This window comes from Rhinolophus hipposideros (genome assembly GCF_964194185.1).
Source record: "Rhinolophus hipposideros genome assembly, chromosome: 10".
Classification (NCBI taxonomy): Eukaryota; Metazoa; Chordata; class Mammalia; order Chiroptera; family Rhinolophidae; genus Rhinolophus; species Rhinolophus hipposideros.
In genome coordinates this window covers 2,059,319-2,075,003 of record NC_138056.1, presented here as the reverse complement: position 1 = coordinate 2,075,003, position 15,685 = coordinate 2,059,319, and the positions used below count along the sequence as shown (strand labels likewise).

Below are 15,685 nucleotides of genomic sequence, written 5' to 3'. Positions count from 1 at the left end.
AAAAATAGAAAAACTTGTAGCAAGACTGATTTATGAACACAGGTGATTCAAGGATACATTAGGACAAAGTGAGCACAACTATGGATACTGTAGAGAGTTTTACAAGTCAGAGAAAATGGGCAAAGCCTGAGAAAGGCAGCTGGAGGGAGTGCAGAGACACCCAGTCTCCAGGGTCACGTGGACAAAGAACCTTCCAGATTGCGCGAGTACACGGAAGCTGTGTGATCAGTCACGCCATCTGACCCGGGCTGGCAGTTTTTTTAAACAACTTTTGTGCTGGGGGGTCGTGTTTTATTCCAGAATGACTTTAGAATCGGTTTAAGTTACAGTGATGGGGAGAGTAGAATCCGACAGCAAAGGGACGAAATGGGACATGCCCTCCCTTCAGGGGCATTTCCACTTCCACCCAGTGGTGACACTTGGCCACATGACACTTCCCTGCAAGACAACTGGAAGTGTCACTTTTCTTTTGAAGGCTGGGCCTCTGACAGAGAAGGTCAGATGGTGGGGAGACCCAGGCTCCCTGCAGGACCAGCTGCTCACTCTGCTAAGTCGAACAGGGCGCCAGCGAGAGACAGTGACAGACTCTCCTGACACGCTGGGGCCACAGAGTGGGTGCTTCTGAGGAGGGAGACAAATGACACCAGGAGGGCGAGGGGAGGACTGAGTGATTACTTTTCCTACTTAAAAAATCTGGAGCAAATAACAGTGTTCCCAAAAAGTGACAGTTGGTGAAGAGTGGGGGAGGGGCATGTGAGAGAGTGAGGTCCTCTTAGTTACAACATTTTTTGAGTCAGATACATTTATGAGTAACTATGAGGTGTGATCAAACAATACAGTGACTGTTTAGAAAAAAGTATTACAGTAAAAGACACGTTGCCATTAATCCCCCTCAAAATACTCCCCCTCGGTGCGACCAGTTAGCGGTTAGCCCAGTTGGTTAGAGCGCGGTGCTCTTAACAACAAGGTGGCCAGTTCTGTCCCCACATGGGCCACTGTGAGCTGCGCCCTCCACAACTAGATTGAAACAACTACTTGACCTGGAACTGATGGGTCCTGAAAAAACACACCTAAATAAATAAAAGTTTAAAAAAAATATGTACTCCCCCTTGCTTCAAACACGCTTATTCCATCATTCTTGGCACTTTCTGAAGCAGTTCTGGAAGTCCTCTTCCGTGAGTGTCTTTACTTGTGCTGTCCTGGCTGCCTCGATGTCCTGAATCGATTCAAAACGTTGACCTTTCATGGTCATTTTGACTTTGGGGAAGAGCCAGCAGTCGCACGCTGCCGGAGCCGGTGAATAAGGTGGGTGAGGACACACTGCACCGAACAAGTTGAAACTTGTCACACACTGTTAACTAAGGTTTGACGCCGCTTCCCGTATTGAAGGTCCCTGCCTTTCCGTTGGGTGGCACTCGGCAGCAACAGTCACTGTATTTTGTGATCACAACGGAAAGGCTCCGTGTCACACATCGCTTCTGGTACAGCAATTTCTATCAAATAAAAACATTACAGTGTGTCCTCATCCACCTATTCACCGGATCTGAGCACCATGCAACTGCGGGCTCTTCCCTAAACTCAAAGTGACCATGAGAGGTAAACGTTTTGAATCGATTCAGGACGTCGAGGCAGCCAGGACAGCACAACTAAAGACACTCAGGAAAGAGGACTTCCAGAACTGCTTCAGAGAGTGGCAAGAACGATGGGAGGTGTGTGTCCGAAGCGAGGGGGAGTGTCCTGAGGGGAATTAATGGCAACATGCCTTTTACTGTAATAATTTTTTTTATTTACACATTCACTGTATATTTTGATAACACCTCATGTGTTAAGAACGAAAAATTAAAAACCTAAATATATTATCTGTCAAATAAAGAGTGGCTAAAAGATTGTCACTGCGCTGAATCAAATTATACCTTTGAATAATTTCTAACGATGTGGTAACGTACATACAGTGAGAAAATAAATAGGAAATGGGAATAGAGTGTCCGGTGGGATGTGTCTGTGTTTTGCTTGCACGGATTTGAAAAGACACAAACGTGCAGATCAGTATACCAAAATGTGAAGTCATCCCGGTGGCATTTTTTCGGTTCTTTATCATATTTTCTAAGGATCCTACATTTAATACCAGTTTTAAATTGTAACATTTGTTAATCATCTTTAGTAATGCTTTCCCTCTCAACTGTTCTCAGGGTGGCTTAGGTATGTTCCTTGGCACTTGAAAAGTGACATTTATGAGGTTGTGCTGTGTCTGCAAGCCTGGATATTGAGTGTCTGTCCTTCCTGTTCCGGAGTTTTCCACAAGGGGGTGACAGCACCCAGGAAAAGGCAGCATTGGGACCCGGCCTGGACGGGGCCTGGCCAGACCCTTAGGGCCTCAGTGCGGGGGTGTCTTCTGCCCGTTCACCCAGCTTTTACCCGGTCACCCTGGGGATGTGCTGGGCAAAGGTTGGGCCAACCAGCAGGTTTTCACTTTCATAGCACTGATGTGTTCCGTGGGTCCTTCGTGTGGTCTAGAAGTTTCCTGTTGACCTCGCCTGCCTTTTCTGAGAAAAGGTTATTTCTGTCACTCCTGCCGACCCCTGGGCCCCGTGGTGACTGGCCTTGTCTGCTTTCTGGGGGCTGAGCAGGAAACGACGTGTTCCCTTTGCTCTTGGCTTTCAGAGGCTGCTCTGTAGCCGTCTTCCCCTACGTCCCTTGTGAACGTGCGACGGACAGTGAGTGTCCAGATGGGCCACCTCCAGGCCCGAGAAGCTGCACACACAGGCTTAGCTTGTCCTCATGTCTCCCAGAGTCACAGCTGGGAGTCACGTAGGCCGTTTATACGCAATCCCCCTGCAGGAGCCAAGGTCCCCGACCTGTCACCATCGCGTCGCCTCACACCTCAGAACACAGCACTGTCACTGTCATTGGCAAGGGGCTGAGTAGAGGAGGGGGTGACAGGGAGGGGAGGGCTGAGGAAACTCAGGTGTGGGTCAGGCCCATGGCTAACGGCCCTTAGATGCTGGCCCCTGAGCTTATAAACGGGACTTTGTAAATTGGGACACTGGGACAGCATGATAGTCTGGGCAGAGTAAAGGTGAAGGAGTGCTGGACCAAGTTAATAAACGGAAATTAGTCTTGAGGTGAGACGGCTGCGGCAGGCCCCGCTGAGGAGCCCCTCCCGCCCTCGTGTCCGCAGGCGACCTGAGCATCTCGGCAGACCGTTTGAGTGAGAAGCGGTCCCCCAGTGACTTTGCCCTGTGGAAAGCCTCCAAGCCCGGGGAGCCGTCCTGGCCGTGCCCGTGGGGAAAGGTGAGCACCGGAGTAGGCCAAGGCTGAGTGGGACACGGTCACGGGCAGGGCCCCTCACTGGTGCAGCATTCGACTGCCCCACCCCGGGACCCGGATGCCACTGAGCCTTGTGGGCCACTGGGCAGGTCACTCCCTTCCTGGCACTTCCGTCTGCCCGTCTGCCGCTGGAGCACCTGGGACGCCCCGCTGTCCTGATGGGCTTTGGCTCCGAGGACCACAAGCTCCTGCAGACGAGTGTACCCCCTGACATCACCTGTGATGGTGGTCCCGACTCCCAGAGCTTCAGGAAGGGGGTGTTGAATGCTGGAATGTTCTGGAAATGACAGAAGCTTCAGCACAGCCTCGGCCTCCACAAAGCTTGTGGGGAGCTTTGCAGAACGGGGTTCCCCTCAGTGTCCTAGTAAGGCTCAGAGGTTTTAAGGCCCATGCACATTGGGGCAGATGGCGGCCTGGAGATGAGGCCGGCCGGTCACTGGGTCGTTTGCTCTCCAGGGGCGTCCAGGGTGGCACATCGAGTGCTCTGCCATGGCGGGCACCCTCCTGGGAGCCTCGATGGATATTCACGGAGGTGGCTTTGACCTCCGCTTCCCCCACCACGACAACGAGCTGGCGCAGTCTGAGGTAGGCGGGTTGCAGACGGGCGGGCCTAGGTCCCCACCATGATGGGGAGAGTCGGGGGGTTGTCAGCGAGGGGCTAAGAGCCTGGCTTCCACATCAGGGTTGTCGGGGGGAGGTTTGAACCTTAATTTTTTAGCTTGATATCCCATGTGAACAGCCCGACCTTTGGCAACAGACAGGCTTGGAACCAGTGGTTCCCTCCTGGCTCACTGATGCCTCAGGGCGGCCCCTCTGAGCCCCAGGTGCCCACTTACAGGAGGCAGCACCTTCTTTCCCGCGTCCGTCCGGTACAGACAAAGGAGAGTCCATGCTTATGAAGTATGGCACCCTCCCCGCAAGCAGAGGCCCACGGAGCTCACTGCTGCGGCCCCTCCTGTGTTTTTCTGCCCCAGGCCTACTTTGAAAATGACTGCTGGGTCCGCTACTTCCTGCACACTGGCCACCTGACAATTGCAGGCTGCAAAATGTCAAAATCACTCAAAAACTTCATCACCATTAAAGACGCCTTGAAGAAGCACTCAGGTAAACGTTGGCCGCTCCCAGAGACCAAGCACTTCTCTCCTTGGACGTGCGCTTTCCTTGGATGCGTGGTGATGGTGGCTCCTCGGGAGAGTAGGGGAACCATGTGCCGTTTCCTCCCCAGCGCGGCAGCTACGCTTGGCATTCCTCATGCACTCGTGGAAAGACACGCTGGACTATTCGAGCAACACCATGGAGTCGGCCCTGCAGTTTGAGAAGTTCATGAACGTAAGTCGCCCTCTGCCCCAGAGGTGGGTGGAACCGCCAGTCAACTGAATCGGATGCGTTCCCGCTCCCCATTTCCTCTGGTCGAGAGCGGGACACAGGCAAGAGCAGCTGCGTGCCAGCGGGGACAGCCAGCTCCCGGCTTCCTCTGCTCCAGCAAGGCTTCTAACTGGCCGGCAGGGCCCAGCCGCCCTCCACGCGCTCACCACCTGGGGAAGTCGGCGCGCTGTGGCTTCTGGTTCTACCTGCAGGGAAAGCGCGTCCCGAGACAGCTCTTCATCTGCGGGCTCTTGGCTCTTGGATGGGAAGGTGGTCTACGTGCTGTTAAACGGAGTTTTCTCCCTCTAGGAGTTTTTCTTAAACGTGAAAGACGTGCTTCGTGCCCCTGTAGATGTCACCGGCCAGTTTGAGAAGTGGGACGAGGAGGAAGTGGAGCTGAATGCGAGGTGCGGGGGGGGGGGGGGCTCTGCCCGGGGCTTGTGGGCGTGCCGTGCCAGTGCCACCGGCCCGTGTGTCACACACCCCCCAGCGAGCAGCCCGTGGCACCATCGTCACCTCTCAGCATGTGCCCTCCCAGTCGACGCGCGCTGGCTGTTGGGCAGCAGAGAGAGGCTCTGCGTCCTGTTATGGATGGTTTGACGTCCCCGTTCCTTCCTCTTCCCGCTCAGCTTTTACAGCAAGAAGGCAGCAGTGCACGCGGCCCTGTGTGACAACATCGACACGCGCACCGTCTTGGAAGAAATGCGAGCTCTGGTCAGCCAGTGCAACTTGTATATGGCCGCCCGCAAGGCCGCAAGGCGGAGGCCCAACCGGGCTCTGCTGGAGACCATCGCCCGGTACCTCACCCACATGCTGAGGGTAAGCGGGTCCCCATCCAACCCGTTCCCATGGAAACGGCGGCCTCCGGTGGGGCACATGTGCTGCCACCCCCAGTCCTGTGTCACAAGTTAAGTGCGTGCTGCTGTCCTCGCTCTGAGCGATCACACCTCTGTGCCTCCACACCCCGCCCACACTGAGGTGTGGAAAGCAGAACCAGTGGCCTTGACCTGGAGACACCTGGGGCAGCGTCGTGCCACCTCGTGCTGACAAGTTCTGGGGTCTTTGCTGCAGGCAGGACCCGAGGGTGACCTGCCACCTCGCCCTATTGGTTCCCTATTGCCCAGTGGCCTCGGGCTGACAGGGCTGGAGAGGGCAGCAGGAGCCAGGGCTCGGCCTGGAGCCGATGGGGCTCTCAGAGCTGCCCTGTCCGTCTCCTTCCTGGCCCGGCTGGCCTCACTGCCGCCTGCCCTCTGTGCCCAGCACCACGCTCCCTGGACCAGCGCTGATAGCCGTCTCTCAGGGCCTCTCCATCCTGCGTGGTTATTTCTTTTCCTAGATCTTTGGGGCCATCGAAGAGGAAAGTTCCCTGGGTTTCCCGGTTGGAGGACCTGGCACCAGCCTCAACGTGAGTAGAGCCCACCTGGGCCCAGAGCATCTCCCTCCTGGGCCATGGGAAACAGTGCCCACTGCAAGGGCACCCTCTTCCTTCCACACCTGATCCCTCCTTGTTCCTTGGTCCCCTCCTGGGTCCAACCTGTGAACCTCTGGAGACCAGTATTAGGTCCCACCCACACTGGGCCTTCCAGACTGAGTCTGGGGCCATGTCTCCATGGCTGGGAGAGTTGAGTGTAGCCGGCTGCTCCTCCCATGTGTGGAAGGCCAGCGGGACCCTGGCTGCCTCCCCACTGACCGTTAGTCAGAGAGCACATGCGTTGCTGGGCTGCCTGTGTGAGCTGAAGCCCAGGCCAGACTAGAAGGGACGGGTCATTCAACTCTGTCCTGGCACGTGTGGACCTGTATGCAGAGGCCACATTGAACCATCTGTCTGATGGGTCTGTGCACGTGAGAAAGTTCATCTGCGACCATTGGCGTCTCATCTGTACTTGGCACGTGGCAGACACAGTTTCTGCTGCCTGACCACCATCCCGTGTCCTGTGCACTTTCAACTTCCTCCCAGACAAACTTCCACTCCCCCCCCCCCAGGATGGCTCTGTAATTATGTGATTAGGATGCATGTGTAAATACTTAAACGTAACAACTGTTACTTAAATAAAAACAGAGTCAAATACAGTGTGAAAAGACAAAGCCTTTGAACCCTGTTTCCCGTTGGCGGAAGGGAACGCCTGCAGACGGAGTTTGTAGCGGTTTCCCCAAGAACTGACTTCCAAAGAGAAAAGAGTTCTGTGCTGTCAGAAGTGCTGCCAGACTCCACTCCCACATCGCCGGAGGTTGTTGTCAGCCTTAGAGCTTGCTGTTGCCGGGGTGTCGCCTAGACTTTGCCATATCTGAGCCTTCATTGGTGCTTTTTAGAAAGGAAAGCCACACAGCTGCTTTGTTCTCTTGTGCAAGTGATTCTAGATATTTTTCTAAAAAAACCTCCTAAGTTAAAGACAGTCTGCCTTTGAGTTTAAAAAAAAAAATGCTTTTACTGTTGAATGTCACAGTGGTGTGGGGGCCTCCGTGGGCCTTCTGAAGTCAGCTCGCTGAGCAGCCCCGGGACTGGGGCAGGTGGGCCTGCTGGGGGATTGGAAGTCTGCAGGTGCACTTCCACACCCCAGTTCTTTCAGGAGCAGGTGGGGCAGCTCCCAAGTCTTCAGCCACCTCGGTGCTGAATGGTCCAGAGTGCCTGCTGTGATCAGCTGGACTGCCGGGAACCAGAAGCTTCTGTCCCTCCCCACACCAGGGCCACCCCGCTGTCTTGCTGCGTGGGTGACATAAAGACCCAACACCCCAGAAGCCCAGTTCCCCCTCCACCCCCTGCAGGGATGCCTCCCCTCAGCCCAGGTGCAGGATTGGGCCTCACAAGGTTTCGGTCCTAGTGACGGCTCATTGGCCCAGCCAGCTTTTGTGTTTAATTATTATTATTTTGGTTATTGAGCTGCCGCATGACTTACCTAACAGGCAGCAGAGACCTTGGTCAGAAGCCTGCTGGGAAAATACGACAGATGTAACAAAAACCTTGTTCACAAAGTCGTCGTTTTTCCAGGTCGTGTTCCGCCCTCGTCGGTGTTCCTTTCCCAGCAGGCTCTGTGGCCTCCGTGTCCCCACAGGCGGTTAACCATAGAGTGGACGTGGATGTGCGAGTGGGTGGTAGGCAGGCCACGGACATACTCAGCTTCAATAAGTGTGGACAAGGCCCCACCGGAGGGACGGCGTCAGGCCTCTGGGAAGTCGTCCCCAAAGACGGTGGGGTGCACCACCAGAGACGGGCGTTTTAACACCTGCCTCTCACCTGGGACAGATGTCATGTCGCGTGTGACTCACACACCTGGAGTGGACCGGCTGTCAGGGAGAGCATGTCCCGAGTCTGGGCGTCCCTGCCGTGCAGCAGGTGTGCGAAGTGTCATAAATCCAGGGTGAGCTGCTCTCTCAGTGAGCGGAACCCTTCTTCCCGCAGCTCGAGTCCACAGTCATGCCGTACCTTCAGGTGCTGTCGGAGTTCAGAGAAGGGGTGCGGAAGATTGCCCGAGAGAAGAAAGGTGAGAGCTGTGGCGTCCCCCCAACCTCCCGACCCCCGTCTGTCCCTGGACGGCCACGCCCTTCCCTCCAGCTGAGATAGGCGCTGGGAGCCTTAGGGTTCCTGGGCCAGGTGTGCCGGCTACAGCAAGGGGCCCTCCCAGGACTTCTGGGTGACCTCGGCACAGGCCCAGAGCAAGTGTGGCCTTGGGTCCCCAGGGCCCGCACTGTGGGACCTGGCTGCCTCTTTCGGGAGGCAGGGCCGTGCCTCCCTGCTGCAGGGAGTTTCTGAGACTTCCTTCTGCGCAGTAGAGTCTGTTTCCATGAACCCACCCACATGGCCCTCGTGGCCATGACTTTTCCTGCTTGGGACCATCTGTCTGCATCCTGACAGCACACGACTGGGGTGCCCTGGGGTGAGGGCCCGGGCCTGGGGGCTGCTCTGCGCTTCTGCCTTCCACAGAGAATCAGAGGGAACTTCTCCCTTTGTCCCCAGTCCCTGAGGTCCTGCAGCTCAGCGACGCCCTGCGGGACGATGTCCTGCCCGAGCTCGGAGTGCGGTTGGAAGATCACGAAGGTGGGTTCTGCGGGGCCGTTTCGGGTATGACAGGCAGGGAGGTGGGACGGACGCGAGGCGGGGTTTGTTCTGAAAGGGCCACGGGAAGAGTTCCTGGGATGGGGTCCAAGGGCATGCGCTGCATGTTGAAGAATCCCAGAGCGGGGCCCCCGGGTTCTGCAGGGCTGAGGGCATGGGGGCAGGGGGCTTGTGGTTTTACCTTCTCAGGTGTCCTTGCCAACATCTCCTGTTTGGAAGGCATTTGGGTGTCCACTCCTACGGCCTGAGTGCCCATTGCTCATGTTTCTGCTGGTCCGCTGGCCACCTTTTCTTATCTGTCACTTAGGAGACAGCCTGTGTCTCGCCATTGTCAGCGAGTTTCACAGCTTTGCTTTCGATTCTATGGGGGTGTTTACTGCATAGAGAATTATCAGATTTTGAAGATTCAGTTGACATGTCTTACTTTATGACTTCTGGTTTTCCATGTTGAACAATCAGGAAGGGCCCCACCCCCTTGCTTTTCTCCAGGTGACCCTTGGGTATAGCTGCCGGTGGGGGGTGTGGTGACCTGGCGGGCTGCTCAGGGTAGGAGCCGGCCGGCAGGGAGGATGGACCCAGGCCTCCGCTTCCCTCATGGACCGCTGGCTTTGCAGGGCTGCCGACCGTGGTCAAGCTGGTGGACAGAGAAATGTTACTGAAAGAGAGAGAAGAAAAGAAAAGGGTGAGCAAAATGGGAGTGACTTGGGCTGGGTACTTATTGAAAATGGGAAAACCACTGGCGTTTACATAGTTACCTTTTAAGAGTTAGTGTTTATACATTTATTAAAGTCCCAGGATTTCTAAATGTCAGAAGGAAAAATGAACGAGTTGGATAACTAATTGACAATTAGGTAACAACAACAAAATCTGATGAAGGACCTCTTTTAAAAAAAGTAATTCCCAGACTTTAATGGGAACTTAGTCCCTTGTAGTAAACTAGAGTGGACGGCTTGGTCACACCTTGCCCTCGCTGTAGTGCTGGCTCCTGAGCCACTGGGCAGAATCTGTCCCAATCTCACCTCCGTCTGCCCCTCCCCCGACCTGGCACCCATCCCTCCTGTGTGCCTGGGATGGCACCACACATCCCACAGCCGGGGCTGAACCTGGCCTCGGGGACCACAGGGAATCAGGACAGCCCTGCTGTCAAGGGCCTCGGTGTCCCAGAGAGAGAGAAACAGGAACACATGTGTGTCAGAACTATGGGGCGCAGCCCGTGAGGCACCCATGGGGACGTGGGCAGCAGGAACAGAGGCCCCTGAGCTCCGGCCCCTGCAGGATGTGGGGGGCAGGCCCCATAGAAAGGGGGGAGGGGCCCCGAGAGGCCTTAGGCAGGAGACCACCCGGGAGAGTGAGTTTGGGAGACTGGGAAGGACCTGGGTGGGTGCTCAGAAAGCAGGACCCAGGGTCGGGGAGATGTGAGTGTGGACACTGAGAGGAGGTTTCCAGAAGGTTAAGCCGCCTGGCTGCCCGGGACGTTCTGGACCAAGTTAGACTGGTGACCGCCTGTGGGCTTGGCGTGGCTGGAGGGTTCCCAGGAGCCGGGGCCTTGACTGCCAATGTCACCTTCCTGTCCAGGCCCTTCCGCAGAGGTGATGGGGGGCAGACTGCGCCTCCTGCCACCCAAGTTGGGCCACGAAGCAAAACCACAGCTTCCCGCCAGCTTTGCTCAGTGGGCTCCGCCATGGGGAAGCGCTCCCACGTGCCTCTCCCTGCTGGGCCTTCAGGGGGCATTCCACCCGCGGTGAAAGCGTGTGCCGTCCTTCCAGAAGCTCGTGTGTGCGCACCCCGACTCCCAGCCCAACCAAATCCGAGGAAGCTGGTCTCCCCCAAGGGCCACTCTGGCACTTTGTCAATGCGCCCTCATAGACAGCCATCCCTCTCCTCCAGTGTTTCTACCAGCAGATTAAACAATCCTGTCTTTAAAGGGAAAGCAGAAACCTTAGCAGTTGGCTCCCTGCTCTCTTCCCTGTTCCCCACTCCCAGCCTCTTCCAGGCAGGAGGCCACCATCCCCACCTCAAGCCACTGCTCTTAGCTGGCTCTCTTGTGACTGTCCCACCTGGGCACATTCAGGTGGCACCTCCTCGTCTCCCTCCCGACTCCGCTTCCCCAGCCCCTGCCCCCCAGGTGACCTCACCCCGTCCCAGGGCTTCTCTGCCATCCATCAGCCTGTGACCCCTAAATTCTCCCTGGCTCCCATTGTGCCTGTGCCCAGACTCCTGTGTCCAGCCACCTGCCTGAGGTCCGCTTGGCCAGGAAGCACCTGCCTGCCACCCAAGATACCCGAGAAGGAACTCATGATTTCAACTCCCCAAACCTTTTTGTCCTTTCTGTCACTGGCTGCACGTCTCTTCACATAGTGACTCAAGCCAAACCTACTGAAGCAGCCGCATGCCTTCCCCTGTCGTGGGCAACCAGCCCTGCTGCCTCCGGCCCAATACCCAGGCCCGAGGCTCCCCCTCCCCTGCCTACATGCTGCCTGGAGGTGGAAAGTGGGCCTCCAACTGTGTCCCGCAGCCCCTCCTCGGCCCTTCACCCTGCAGTTAACCCGGGCCCTTACCTGGCCTGAGACCCCCATGCCCTGGCACCTCTGACCTCTGCCCACCTCTGCCAGGGCCTCACGATGCTGTCCCTGGTCACCCACCCATCAGAGCCCCCTCCCCGGCCGTGCCTTCATGTAGCTGTACAGTTGTACTTCGGATCTAATGCGTGTTGTTTGTTCTGTGCCACCCGTGTCCAGAACAGGTCTGGGGACCCTAACATATAAGCGCTGGCCCGTCCTCACACACCAGCTCATCTCCCTCCATGGGGTGGGCCGGGTCAGAGTCCAGCTCAGGGCAGGCCATGCCATGGGGACAGCAGGGGTCTCGTTCTACCTCCCACCCCAAGAGGGCCTGGAGCAGGCCTGGCTCATGGGGCTGTGCCCTGTCCCGCAGGTTGAAGAGGAGAAGAGGAAGAAGAAAGAGGAGGCTGCCAGGAAAAAACAAGAACAGGAGGTACTGCACGTTTGTGGGGGCCGGGGGCTCTCCTGGGCCGACACGGCACTTCCACCCTGGGTCCTGCTCTCTCTGCCTCCCGGGGCCCGGCTGGGTACCCCCCTGCCTCCATCCACCAGCAGTGCCCACGGGGAGGCCGGGAGGCCCTGGGCAAGCGAGCACGCTGAGGGGGCTTCCCTGTGACTGGCTCCGAGCGCCTGGGCGGCTTTTCTGCACGTGATGCCAGGGGGTGGCATTTGTGTGAAGGCCACGTGTGCTCATGGAGTGATCGCATGTGTGTTCCAGGCCGCCAAGCTGGCCAAAATGAAGATCCCGCCCAGTGAGATGTTCCTGTCAGAAAGCGACAAATATTCCAAGTTTGACGAAAACGTAAGAATTCCTTTTGTTCTTTTCAGAACTTTGGTAGACCCATTACACCGGGGTGGCAGGAATGTCAACCTTGGGCGAGCTTTTCTGTGTGGGGTGCAGCTTGAAGGGAGGCGGGGCCATCCACCGCTGCGGCCAGTGGCCTGTGGCCCCGAGAGCCGTGGCCCGGCTGAGAATGACGGACTGAATTCACCGTCTCTCATGAGCTGGCCACAGGGCCCCGCAGCATGTGTCCCCTGCCCCCAGGGGTGCGTCATCACGGCCATTCACTTTACCTAGACCTGGGGGCCTTCCTTCCTGGTTCTTGTATGTGTCTGCCGCACACTTCTGAGCTGGGCATGTCGACCCTGGTGGGAGCAGGGTCATCATGCCCCCACTGGAGGGTGCCCAGACAGTCCCCAGAGGGCCATGTCTCTGCGGGTGAAACGGGTGCCCCCAGGTGCTGGGCCCAGACAGGTGGGCTCGGAAGGGGCTGGTGACCGTCTGCTGTCGCCTTTGCAGGGCCTGCCCACACACGACACGGAAGGCAAGGAGCTGAGCAAAGGACAAGCCAAGAAGCTGAAGAAGCTCTTTGAAGCTCAGGAAAAGCTGCACAAGGAGTATCTGCAGATGGTTCAAAACGGAGGCTCTGAATGAGCTGGCTGAGCGTCCAGTCTGAGCCCTGCTGCCGGAGCCCATGCTCTGCTCACGGGGACAGTAGCCCTCGGTTCTAAGAATTGTGTTCACGGGGCCCACGCCATCACCGGCTCTGAGGCGTCGGCAATAAAGTCTTCCCCTCAGGGACCCCGGGCGCTTTCTCTGTGTCGCCTGCACACAGCGCCGGGGGGCAGCCGGCGGGCGGCTGGCTCAGGAGGTCAGCCTGCCGTGCTCAGGCTGCTGGGTCAGCTGAGCCGCCTCCGCCCGCCGCCTGCCTAGAATCGCTCCTGCATTCACAGTGCTGGCCGCTGATTTCTGGTGTGTGCACACTGGGAGGTATTAGAGTAGGAAAAAGGCAGGCTCAAACCGACCGAGCCCACTAAGCCCCACACAAAAGGCTTCTGATGAGTCAGCGCTGCCGTCCCCACAGCAGCCCCACACTCGGGCTGCACAGGGCTGGCTGGCTCAGCACTGCTGTGGGTCCCGCATCTGTCAGCTGACCACTGAGATAGGGCAGGTCTCAGCACAGCAGAGCAGTTGTTTGTCACCAGGCCCCAGTGGGGCGTGCCTGCGTGCACCCTGCTCATGCATTCTTGCCCACTGGGGCTCAGACTCAGCACCTGAACTCTAGCAGCTTCGCCCTCCTTGACTGAGGGTGCCGGCAGAGCCAGGACCCGCTCCACGCCTGCAAAAGCCTGGCATCCGCTCGGCTCCATTGAGACAAACGATCAAGTCACCGGTGCTGGGAACTCAGGTTGGAAATCACTGTCCATTCCCAGGCATCAGTGATGGCCGTGCAAAGCCACACAACCCCTGGGGGCCAGTTTGGAGGGCCCAGCTGTGGGCATGCTCGTCCTTTGTCCCTTGGTCCCTTGTATGACACTGCCTGAAAGACACAGCTGCACAGTGTGTGGCGAAATGTGCACATGCTGCTCGCTGCAGTGTCGGGACCAGCTGTCTGTCAACGGAGTCCTGAGAGCACCCAGTCACACGTGGGCATGATGGCTGTGAGACAGTGAGGACGGCTCTGGGTATCGATCTGTCCCACTGCTGAACCTTGGAAACGTTTCACATATAAAAAATTAAACCAGTAAAAAAAAAAAAGGCCCCAAACAAAGTGAAACAATCTCCTGCCAGTTACCTACTGCTACATAACAAACGACCCCAGAAGGTAGCAGGTGGCTGAAAATGACGATCATCATCTCATCTGACGCTGATGGTTGTGGGTTGACTGGTTTCCCTGGGCGCTTCTGGGTCAGGGTCCACCCCCGGGCACAATCAGCTGGTGAAGGGTTAGGGTCTCCCTCCGGGGGCGCAGTCAGACGGGGCAGGTCTGCGGTCATGCCCACCCCTGGGCGGGGAGACTCAAAGCTGGGGCTGCTTGGGTGTGGTGTCCAGCTTGCTGGCGGCTGTGTGGCAGCCGGCAGCTCCAAAGGTGCCTGTCCCTAGAGATAAGCTGTAGGCCTGTGAGGATCTGACCTTAGAAGTCGCAGGATGACTTGCACCGTCCTCCTCCCAGAGGCCCTTGCTCTAGGAGAGGGTGTGGCGGGGCTCCCAGGGGCAACGTGAGGGGCTGGGAATACCATTGCAACTCTTGCGCAAAGTACCGTCTGCACAAAACCCAGTGAGAAAGGGCTTCTTCAACGGATTTGAGAGTCGGGCGCTTTCCTGTACATCTTTTAGTGGGGTGTGTTCTAAGTATAAAATCAAGGATGTTAAGGAAAATCACTGATGTTAAAACAACACTTGACATTTAAACAATAGGTATTTCTTGGCTGTGCAGACTGAGAGGCGGACAGATTGGTCACCACGAGTGCCCGCAGAGCCAGGTTCGTCTAAATGCCAGCCCTTTCCTTGGAAAAATGGCCAATTCCAGGCCTGAGCAGAAGCACAGGGAGCCTCCGTACCGTCTGGGGCCCAAAAGGGAAGCTTTCAGAGATGAATGGGGTCATGTCAAAAGGACACGGGGACAAACGAGTGATACACAGCAGCTGGATGGACCTCAAAGGCATTGTGCCACGTGGAAGAGCCGACCACATAGGTCACGTGCTGTATGATTCCACTTAGACGTTCTCAAGATGCCAAAACTAACGAGATGGAGCAGATTAGTGTCCCCAGGGGTTAGGGGTTCTGGGTCTCGGTGGCAGTGGTGCTGCATGAATCAGCGCCTGTGACAGACAACATGACAGAGCCACACAACACAGTGCCGCTCTGGCGAGGCAAGACAGAACCATCAGGAAAACCGTGAAGGGCACATGGGACCCAGGGGACCTCTCACTATTGCAGCGTCCCGGGAGTCTCATTATTGAAAAATAGCCTCCGGCACTTCCACTGGCCAAGTCTGGGACAACGTAAGCATTGAAAAGCATTGACATCCAGACATCTTATTTATTCTGAAAAGCACAGAAAATCAGGAAATAATCATTTGTTAGCACTGGAGGTGGCGCCTGTATCAGAGTGGGCTGGAGCCGTGATTTGGCCCCAGCAGTGCAGTCCCGGAATACCTGCCCTTTCATCCCGGCTGTCTGCTGCATGCCCGCGGGCCAGGACCGCCACCAGGGCACCCCCACACACACCTGTGCACCTGACATTTGGAAGGAAGAGTCTGCAGATGTAACCAAATAAGATGAAGCCACTAGGGTGTGTGCTAATGCAGTGACTGGAGTGTCCTTATAAGAGGACACACAGGGACACAGAGAAGGCCGTGTGAAGACGGAGGCAGAGACTGGGGTGATGCAGCCGCCAGCCCAGGGACACCTGGAGCCCCAGAAGCTGGAAGAGGCCGGAAGGACCCTCCCCGAGAGCCTTTGGTGGGGGCCCAGCCCTGCTGACACCTCGCCTTGATTTCTGCCTGCTAGCCTCTGCGACCGGGAGAGGATCCATGTCTGTCGTGTTTTCTAAGCCAGTTTGGGGCACTTTGCTGTGGAGGCCACAGGGAATTAAAAC

The 15,685-nt window shown here is 56.9% G+C and overlaps 1 protein-coding gene across 2 annotated transcripts in view; it reads left to right on the top strand.

Annotated features, from left to right (window-relative positions):
• Positions 1-12,892, top strand: part of CARS1 (cysteinyl-tRNA synthetase 1) — a 43,347-nt gene extending 30,455 nt beyond the window's left edge. For both annotated transcript variants that reach the window (XM_081064896.1, XM_081064895.1), the window contains 13 exons: positions 3,179-3,291; positions 3,784-3,912; positions 4,302-4,431; positions 4,553-4,656; positions 5,002-5,099; positions 5,322-5,511; positions 6,029-6,097; positions 8,090-8,171; positions 8,645-8,725; positions 9,358-9,425; positions 11,678-11,737; positions 12,023-12,106; positions 12,605-12,892. In XM_081064896.1, the coding sequence (XP_080921022.1) occupies positions 3,179-3,291; positions 3,784-3,912; positions 4,302-4,431; positions 4,553-4,656; positions 5,002-5,099; positions 5,322-5,511; positions 6,029-6,097; positions 8,090-8,171; positions 8,645-8,725; positions 9,358-9,425; positions 11,678-11,737; positions 12,023-12,106; positions 12,605-12,739 (1,343 nt within the window). In that variant the 3' untranslated portion in view covers positions 12,740-12,892. The remainder of the gene's footprint in view (positions 1-3,178; positions 3,292-3,783; positions 3,913-4,301; positions 4,432-4,552; positions 4,657-5,001; positions 5,100-5,321; positions 5,512-6,028; positions 6,098-8,089; positions 8,172-8,644; positions 8,726-9,357; positions 9,426-11,677; positions 11,738-12,022; positions 12,107-12,604) is intronic.
• Positions 12,893-15,685: the final 2,793 nt, after the last annotated feature.